This window comes from Phyllostomus discolor, chromosome 6 (assembly GCF_004126475.2).
Source record: "Phyllostomus discolor isolate MPI-MPIP mPhyDis1 chromosome 6, mPhyDis1.pri.v3, whole genome shotgun sequence".
Lineage (NCBI taxonomy): Eukaryota > Metazoa > Chordata > Mammalia > Chiroptera > Phyllostomidae > Phyllostomus > Phyllostomus discolor.
Genome location: NC_040908.2, coordinates 75,173,584 through 75,183,307, shown reverse-complemented (window position 1 = coordinate 75,183,307; position 9,724 = coordinate 75,173,584). Strand labels below are relative to the sequence as shown.

The window sequence follows — 9,724 nt, the reverse complement described above, 5'->3', positions numbered from 1 at the left end:
CACACAGCTTTTCCCTGACCTGGTTAAGGGTCCGCTGCTTCTTGGCGTTTGGGTCCTTGCTAAGTTAGTGAGAGGTGAGGGCGGTCTTTTGTACTCAGCACAGCAGCGGGGCTACCCAGGCTGTGTTCTGCGTGTCCAACCACTAGGGAGAGCGCGCCCGGCGGCCATTGTTCGGCCGCACCCCTGATGTTCATTCACGCCACGCGGGCGGCCGCCCCGCGCCCTCCAGGCGGGGCTACGGTGGGAGTGCGTTTCCGCCCGTCCTTCCTGTCGAAGCAGGAAAGGGGGAGTTGTTTTCTCTCTCCGCGGAATATGTTTTTCGTGTCCCGCGTCCCCTCCTCCCGCGCCACCCTTCTCCTCCGCCCTCCTCCCTGCTCCGCCCCCACCGCCCGGGGAGCTTTGTCTGAGGGCCTCCGGAGCGCCGGCTCCACTGTCGGCAGCGCGGCACCCCCAGCTCCCAGGCGGTGAGCAGGCGCGGCGCGGGCGCGCGCGAGGCTGAGGCCTGGCGACGCAGGGCTGCTGTGGGCCGCCCCGCGAACGCTCCGCCCGCAGCCACTCGGCCTGTGACCAGATCATCCAACCATCGCTGCCTTCATCCTGACACTCGCTTTGGGTGGCAAAAAGGGAAAATGGCGAACGACTCCCCTGCAAAAAGTCTGGTGGACATCGACCTCTCCTCCCTGCGGGTGAGTGGCCGCCCCAGGCCGGCCTCGGGTGCGAGGGGAGCGAGGGCCGCGCCCTAGGCGCTCCGGCACCGGCACCGCTGCCAGCCCGGCGGCCCTATTGTCTGTCTTGTGTCCGCGTGTGCGGGGCTGGGGCGCTACCCAGCGCCACCGCCCCACGCCCTCAGTTTTGGGCAAAAGTGCCGATGGAACCCACCTCATTGTAGCCACCCTTTCTCTCTAGCTGCCCCTCTTTATTAAGTGTGTGCTGCTTTCAGAAGATAACCATTCCCTCCTTCTCTAGGACCCTGCTGGGATTTTTGAGCTCGTGGAAGTGGTTGGAAATGGCACCTACGGACAAGTCTATAAGGTTGGTGTGAGCACCTTACCTTCTTTGTTTCCCGTGGCATGTTGAAACTTCTTGTCGGGGATAAGATTGGTGGTAAACACGCTGCTGACCGCAGGCCACACCACTTAGCTAAAGTTGGGAAAGGGACTTCTTGCAGGCCCTCTGTTTTTAAACAGAGCTTATATTCAGACTGGCCTTAGAAGACCTCATTTCCTGGCTTTGAGATAGGGAAATAAGCTACACTCTTAGGCATGCACTATAATAAAATGGGAAGACATTTTTTATAAGACATCCTTTATTTTTTTGTTCTTCCCAAATTTGGCCTTCTTAATGTGTGTGTGTTAATTAAAATTAAGAATAAACAGGCTTTGTCTGTGGTCATCCTAACTCCTGCCTTGGCCTTCTTGAAGATTGTCATCGTTTCCTCTTTTGAATGCTTGCTGAGAGCTCAAGGTGCAGAGTTTGTGACACTTTATAACTCTATCATACAGTCTACTGATGGATACATATTTTGGGAAAGAAAGGAGGGTGTGTGTTTGGGCAACAGGAGCGGGAAGAAATGCAGTGTAAGGATTATAAAATCTGAATTCCAGGAATAACCTGTTTGACAGGTGTGTAATTGAAACAGAACCAAGGGAGAATGAGCAGTGAAGAGGATGCCTAGCTTTCACAGCTAGCTCAGGCTTTTCTCCCTTTTCCTAACATTCCACCTGCCCCTCACCCAGCCCCAAATGGAACTAATACATCTGGAGACTGTGAGTCTTATCCTGAGAAGCTGACACCTGATGTGACTAACAGTGCTGTTCATTTTATTTAGTGCACATTCTAGAGGTTATGGAAGAGCTGTAGGTAATGGAGGTGCAGGCCTTGAACATTTGCAACACAATGTTAAATTTTCCATGTCATGATTTGTTTTTTACTACCAAACATTTTCTAAAAGTTATCTGCACTGGGGGTGTTTTCTAGCTGTTAGAGTGGGTACAAGGTCCGGATAGAAAAAAATACCTTATGAAACAGGGCATTGTGGTTCACCATGAAGAATTGTCATTGTTTCATTAAAAATGGAGGGCGGGGAATTGGAAGCTGACTGTAGACATATTCTTAGGCTGAGTTAAGTGTGAATCCTGTTGTGTCTCTTCTGCTTTATGAGGAGGTTTTATCTATCACTTGCAATGCCTCTCCCCAGCCCCAGCTTCCCCTGGCCTGGGCTATATACTGGTCTATGGTCTGAAGTTGTAGGTGATCCCATGTGAATTAGCTTTTGTTTTGTTAACTGTTGAGGTCAGATTCTTGAATTTAAAAAATCTGTTAAATCAGGCTGCTGGGCTCAGCTGAATTTGGAAGCCTTTGGAAAATTTTTGAAAAAGATTGTGTTGCAACTCATTGAGTGGCCTGGTAACTGGCTTGAAGACACTCTCCCTAGCCCTGGTGTTTGTTTAAGCAGCAGTTTTTTCTAACCCAGTTTTTCTGGCCAGATTTAAGTGGTGAGTGTACTCTTCCAAGTGAGTTAGCCAAAGATTGTTTTTGACCTGGTTACACAGTGGTTGGATTGTTTGTATCTTCTGGGGTCAGCATGGATGTGCAGGACAGTGAAGTAAACCAGAAACCAACAGTCTGTTCTTAAAGTGCAAGAAAAAGAAAGAATGAAACCCTAACATGTATTAATTGGTTTTAAGACATGAGAGTAGTTTATGGTAGCAGGTTCATTGTTAAGTTTTTACTGCTCCTCATTTCCTCTTTGGTTCTATCCCCTTTTCTCCCTAAGCTTTTGAAATAGATTTGCTGAGCATTGCATTTGGGAAGTATTTGGGACACTGGCAGTGACACAGCTCTCTGACTCCAACAGTTTGCACAGATGAGGAGAAATTCTCAAATTATGCAGACTGAAGGAATTAAGAAATCTATGCAAAAGTGGCATATAATCATGAACAAAATAGTGCCTGAGATTTTATTCACCAGCCGTTCTATTTTGTTGCTTTGGAAAATTTCAACATGCAAAAGGAGAGAATAGATTACTCACTCAGTTTAACCCTAACCAGCACATTACTAATCTGGTATCGGTGTCTTCCTCCCTTCCATTATCTTAACCTTTTCACCCATAAACACTTAAGTGTGTATCTTTTCTGTTTATTAGATAATCACTGTGCTATTCTTACACTTAAAAAAATTAATTCCTTAGCATCAAATATTCAGTGTTAACATTTTTATGATTGCTTCATATATGTTTTCTTACTATCACAAGAAGTTCTTTATTGTTTATGAACTGGGAAGCTTAAGTGGTGGAGATACAGAAAAAGTTAACATCTCTGTTTTCTTCCTCCCTTCAAATGTGTCATTTCTAGAACCACCTATTATGCATGGGAGTTTTATTTAGGACTTTCGTTGGCATGATTTACAGATGGTGATTTTGGGATTAGATTGTTAACACTCTGGCATGTGTTTATTGCTACTAAACTCTGGCACCATCAATGTGAATAGTGCCAGAGTTTGGAAAGTATTTGTGACTAATTATTTATAAAGAAGTTTCTTTTTTTCCTTAAAGCAATTTCAGATAAAACACCTGTAAGCTGAACAACCCAGTCCCAATATTTCATTTTTTTCTATGAAATTTTAATTTGTAGAGATAGTGGTTGCTTATTTTGAAAAGACTGTATGTGAAGTGGATTAATAGGAAGAGGGAGTTTTTGAGTTTTGATATATTTGTGAAAATGGCTTTTTCTGGACAATAGTTTGATAGTTTATAATTTATCTCTGAAAAAAATAGTAAATAGTCTGGGTATAGTTGAACAGTGTATGCCTTTGTCTTTAAAAAGGAGTTGAAACACAGGATATGTTCTATTTAGGGAAATTTATTTTTGCCTTAGGTTTTTGAGGGCTCATAGAAAAGAACATTCATATAAATTAAAACTTAAAATTATGAATTTCTGTTTATAAGGTTTTATTGATAATACCACATATTTATAAAAGTGTCTATAGGATGATCTTGTGCATGCTGAGTAAATGTAGCGAATTTTAATTACTTTCATCAAAGGGGAAAGGTGATACCTTGAGAAATAAAAACCAGAGATAATAAATTATAGTTCCTTTATGTTACATTGGATTTTATTATTTTTAATAATTAGACTATTTTTTTTCTTGGGGTAACTACTGTTATTTTTTATTTTGTGAGCATTTAGTGGCTGGTGTTCCAAAATGTCTGGACCTGGAGAAGGAAGCCTGTAGAAAGTGAGAGAGGCTGTAGAGAGGTCTGTAGAGAGTGAGAGAGGAAGTTTGGGAGTTTAGAACTCAGTGGGTGTAGTGTCTGGAGTCAGAGCCTACTCCCAGTAGAAACTGAGCATCTTGACCCTGCCTGACACTCTGTGTGTGTGGCACAAGGGCTGAAGATGACCTTTGGGACTGGCGGGAGGTTTAGGGAGCACAGGACATCTCAGAGAGAGGATATTTGCGCACAATTTGAGAGCAGAAATCATTCTTTGAGCATTGAGGAGCCATAGAAAGTTTGCTGGGGTTGGGGCTCCCTGGGAATAGGAGATGTGATTGAATGATGTTTTGGGAAGAAACAGGAAAGTTAGTGATCCTAGGACAGCAGTCCAGCAGAGAGTAGGTGAAGGGTGGTAGCAGTGGTGGTAGAAAGCAAGAGTGTTTGGGTGGATTCTTGGGTTCCATTGAATGCGGAGAATTCACTCATTCTTTACAGGCTTTGGTGTGGCCCTTTAAATGGGTGCACTGCTTGCCCACTGGATTAGAAGGAGTGTTGGGATTTGTGAAAGTGCCAAAATCACTTTCATTGCTCACCAAGGAAGTGCCCTATCAGTTGTGTAGCTTTTAAACTTGTCTAATGTTTTCAAGCAAGCACTTCAGCTATTGTGAAAGGTTTAAATGTTATCTTATAAGTGTAGCATCTCATGTTCTCAACTGGAGATGTTTTTCCCAGTGGAGCAAAACAAATTTTGTAGAAGTAGATGTTTTCATTAGGAGGAGGGTTGATTTGCTCTGAGTGACATGTACAGACTTGTTCTGAGATAGAGGTCCTTCATGCTGGAAGGTTTCTGGACCTGGGTAACAGGGGAGGAAGCCAGTCTTGCTGAACATGTGTTGCTGTGTAGCTCTTAAGAAATTTCAACCCCAAACTTCCAAAAAACTGTTTTGGAACTAAGCTAAATCAGGAACATCTAACCACCAGGTGAAGCCCTGCTGATGGTGTGTTTTTACTTCTTATTGCTTAAAACTTCATGATAAATAAATGTTCATTTGCAGAGCTGAAAACTTGTATTTTGTCATTTTTCCTTAACCAGTATTAGATATATGTATATTTCTACATGCTGACAATCCAAAATTATTATCTAGGGGGAACTTTTGCTGCAGTGTATTTGTAGATTTCTGTGGACTGATTTTGGAAGAACAAAGGTGTTTTTGAAATAATACATCCTACTTTTGAAATAATGCATCTCTGTACAGGTGTGCTAAGCCAAGGAATAATCATGTAACAAGTTTCATTCCCAGGAAACTAAAATTATTATAAGCCAAGTAGATTTTAACTTAGAGATGGATGCTTTGACATATGAATTTCATACATGTTCTTTTATTTTCTTTGCTTTATTAGTAAATACTTGGTCACCTGGTTGTGAACAACTGCTTGAGCCAAGGAATTGCCTAGTCTTAGAGCATCAGATGTTTTCCATATCTCAGTTGTACTAAGTTTGTGATGACTGTGCTTCTTATCATTAGTATCAGTGCTTTCATTTTTCTGCATTGCAATCATTTAAAAATATCAGCAGGTGACAGTAGAATACTGATATAATTACACAGGTATGATGCTTTCAGATGGAGGTGGTCCAGGTACTGAAGCAGAACTATTGAGCAGAGAAGCAGCACTGATATGTGATAGATACACTGGAAGGCCCACTCCCCTTTTGGTGTACAGGTGTGTCATGGGCATTGAAGTGTACGAAAGTGAAGACTTCTTGACAATTAGTTGACTCCATTAGAGTGAAAGACTTCATAGGAAATTCTCAAGTCAAATACTTCTTACTGAGAATTTGTGAAAATTTTAATGTTTGAAACAATTTTAGGTTACTACCTTCCTTTTATAAACTTTGTTTCTCTTATAAGTAGATACATCTGTAGTTAGTGGGTCATGTATAGGTCATCCTATAAAGTACTTGGAAGTAATTGCTTTGAATATTTACTATAAACAGATTTTTCATGAATTCAAATGGGTTTCTTATAATACTGGTTGAAATTACCATTGTTAAAATGTTAAGATATATTTACTATTTAACTTGGGACCAGTTACTTGATTTTGTAAGATGTAAATTACTATTTAATTTGGAACCAATTACTTGATTTTCAGGGGATAGAGTTTGCCAAATACTAGTTTAATTTTTAGATAATTGGTTGACAGTTTTTTTTCTAAAATGGTAATGCAAGAATCGAATCAGGATAAATTTTTCAGAGATATGAAGGGCTGGTTAGGAAGGAATGGACAAGGCAGGGCGATGTTATATTACCAGTGACCAGTGCAGCAGCCATATGATCTTAGGTTTTACAATGTTTAATGACTGTTCACCAGACAGAATATGATATTCTGTTATGAAGCTAGTTCAGTAATAGTGTGCTGGCAGTATTCAGAAGAGAAGTGATATGTTAGGAGGCATCAAGTTTGGAGGCAGTTTCTGCTATTAGAATTTCAAAAGGAAGGACAATGATAAGTTTTAGGACTTACTAGGTTTTTAAAATTAGGATTCTTAACACTCTGGCATCTGTGTAGCATTATGAGAAACTTAGAACTAAGTTGGGGAGACAAGATGCAAAATGATTAACCACTGATGGTACTCAACTGTGCTGTTACATGAGCTGGGCCCTGTTCTGTGTGGTGAAGGAAGCAGGGGGATAGACTGGACGAAAATGCCTCATATGTAACATAACTTACATCCTATAAGGTTTCTGGTTTCCCCAGACCCGCAGTATAGCACACATGTACTCAGGCACAGCAGATACCACATGTGCAGCTGGCTCCAATTTCAGTGGGTGTTTCAGCCTCCACAGGGCTTCTCTGTGCTGAAATACACAGTGCAAATAACTAAAAAGTGAAATGAAAAAGTAGACATAGAAAATGCCAGTTTCAATCTTTTTTATTAGAATCAAAGAACATAATATTACCCTGTCAGCAAGTTATAAAAGTTTTTACACATTTATTCTCAATTTCTGAAATTATCTTGTGTACCAGTCCCCACACAGTACTTGGAAAAGTACTGAACTGGCAGGATTGATTCTGCTAGGGCTGTCAGTGGGCTCTCGTGTAGTTTGTTGCATTGGCAAGCTGGAGAATTGGGGACCACTGTCCACCTCAAGCAGTTCTTCTCCCAGCCTGGAGAAGTAGGGGCTAAGCACATGCTGCTCACAGCTTTACGCTTGGTTTGCCTTTGATCTCTGGAGGATTGTAACTATCTCAAGTATGGCCAAATATTGACAAATTATTCTATTAAATTCAAATAGAAGAAAAAACCCACTTCTATGTTATGAAACAAAAACTTTATTTTCATTATATGATAAGCAGGGCCTTAGAAAACTTACCAAACTTATGAGTACATATAGTTACAATCTACTGATACTCAAATTCACTTGTTCAGAACCTGGAGTAGTTACTCTATTTCCCAATAGGGATCTGTTTTCTGTGCTTTTAGGTGCTATATCTGAAATTCACTGCCATATTCCTAAATTATGTGCCTATGTGGCTATTTCTTGATTTATCAATTTTGTATACTTACTGACGTCTTTTAACGGTATAGTTGTTATGAGTGTAGTTCTATAGTTAGCTGAAGATTTGGCTCTTATACTCTCCTCCTCCCTTAAATAAGTCTATCATAATTTTGGATTAAAATGATAATTGTGTTTTCATGACTGTGTAAATACCTGAGTCAAACGGTCTAATATGATTACATTTCCTTTTTAAAACACTCCTTCCCCATCATGTTGCCTTACTTTTTTTTTCATTAGCTTTGTTTTTTGTGCACCTGTTATTACGTTCCTCTCAAGTACCCTAAAAATACGCCAAATCCCTGGCAAAGTTAAGCTTTTTTCAACAGTTTTTCCACATGCTTAAATATGTCAGGTGCTTTAGTGTTTCATATAACTTACTTTTTCTTTCTCCCTAGAGGTATCTCATAGGTGGCCAGGTATGGTTGCCCCCTAGACGTGGTGCACTGCTGTTGACCTGGAACATCTCTTGTTTCCAGTTGGAAAGGATACAAGTATCCTTTCTGGATACTACAGTTGTCTTTTTCAGTTTGCTACCTTATCTTCCTGAAGCACATGCTCCAGTAGCCTTATAAGAAAGATGCAAGGGCTGTAAAGGTTTTATGTTCTTGGATGGCTGAAAATATCTTTATTATTCCTTTATGTGAGGTTTGCATGTTAACTATATATGGTGGACAGCATTCTAGGTTGAATACCTTTTTCTTTGGAATTTTGAATACATTGCTCTGTTGTTTGAGTGTGACCTGTTTTGAACTTCTTTTGGCAAGCTTTTAGGATATTCTCTTTATTCTTGGTATTAGAGTTTATGAGTGTCTCTTATTGTCCTTCACTGTTCTAAGTACTTGGTTAATTTTTTTAACATCTGGAGATGCCCTTTTCTTCTGAGAGATTTTTTTTGTCTTCTCCTCCATCTTTTTTGTTTTCCTTTCCTGGAAGTCCTATTAATCACTTCTTTTATTTTTTTTTCTGTATTTTCCTCTACTGTTAGTTATTATAGTTATTTTTGTCTCTTTGCTATTATAAGTTATTTCTGACTTTACATTTCAATGTTTTTACTGAATTTTTAACTTTGTCATATTTTAAATTTAGAACAACACTCATTTTTTAACTGCATTTATTCTTTTGTGGATGTGTCTCATCTCTCTGAGTATATTCATTATACTTTCTTTTTTTTTTCCTTGATTTTCTTCTGCTCTTGCATTTTCCCTCTATTTCTTCCATACTTTATTTATCCTGTTTATTTTGGTCTTTGTATTTAATGCTGAAGATTTTCCTGAAATCCCTGGAGATTTATGACTGCACATATTTAAAAGTAAGGCACTAGAAATGAGTTGGAGGCTCAGTGTACAAGAGCAGGAGGTTTTTGGCGCATGGTACTTCAGTCTAGAGAGGACAGGTGGGATCAGTACATTATCATAGATTGAGAACCCCACTTTGAAATATCTGTAGGTCTTTTCTTTGGGGTCAGTTTCTCTGAGAATACTCAGAGGCTTTTCCTGCCTAGGGATTCTACATCTATTTATTGGAGTTCTGGAATTCAGGGCAGAGAAAGGAGCCTGAGAACCTACATTCTAATATGTTAGCTTTTCAGTTCTGTGTCCTACCTCTTTGCCTCATGTCCTCTCATCTGGAGCATTTCTCCTTCAATTTCTTCAGGGACTAAACCTCTTGGTTCTTGTGGGCATGGAACGATGTGGGACAGTCACCAGACTGTACAAGGTAGTGACAGGGAACCTGGGATGTTTAATCACTAAATATCAGTTCTCCTGATTTTAGCTTTATGATACTTCACTTACTGTCAGTTGCTTCCAAATGAAGACCTCAGGGTTCTGTGGGGCAGATTGCCTCACATTTGGTACTCTTCCTAGTATGCACTTAAGTTGTAAGGTTTCCTTTTTACTAAATGAATTACTGCTCCAGCCAGTTTTTTAGTTGCCAAAACTTGATAGAAATG

The 9,724-nt window shown here is 40.3% G+C and overlaps 1 protein-coding gene across 1 annotated transcript in view; it reads left to right on the top strand.

Moving 5' to 3' along the window:
- The first annotated feature begins 518 nt into the window (after positions 1–518).
- MAP4K4 (mitogen-activated protein kinase kinase kinase kinase 4) overlaps positions 519–9,724 on the top strand; it is a 200,225-nt gene continuing 191,019 nt past the window's right edge. Inside the window, 2 exon segments of the mRNA XM_036028361.1 lie at positions 519–686; positions 967–1,032. Coding sequence (XP_035884254.1) covers positions 630–686; positions 967–1,032 — 123 coding nt within the window. The 5' untranslated portion in view covers positions 519–629.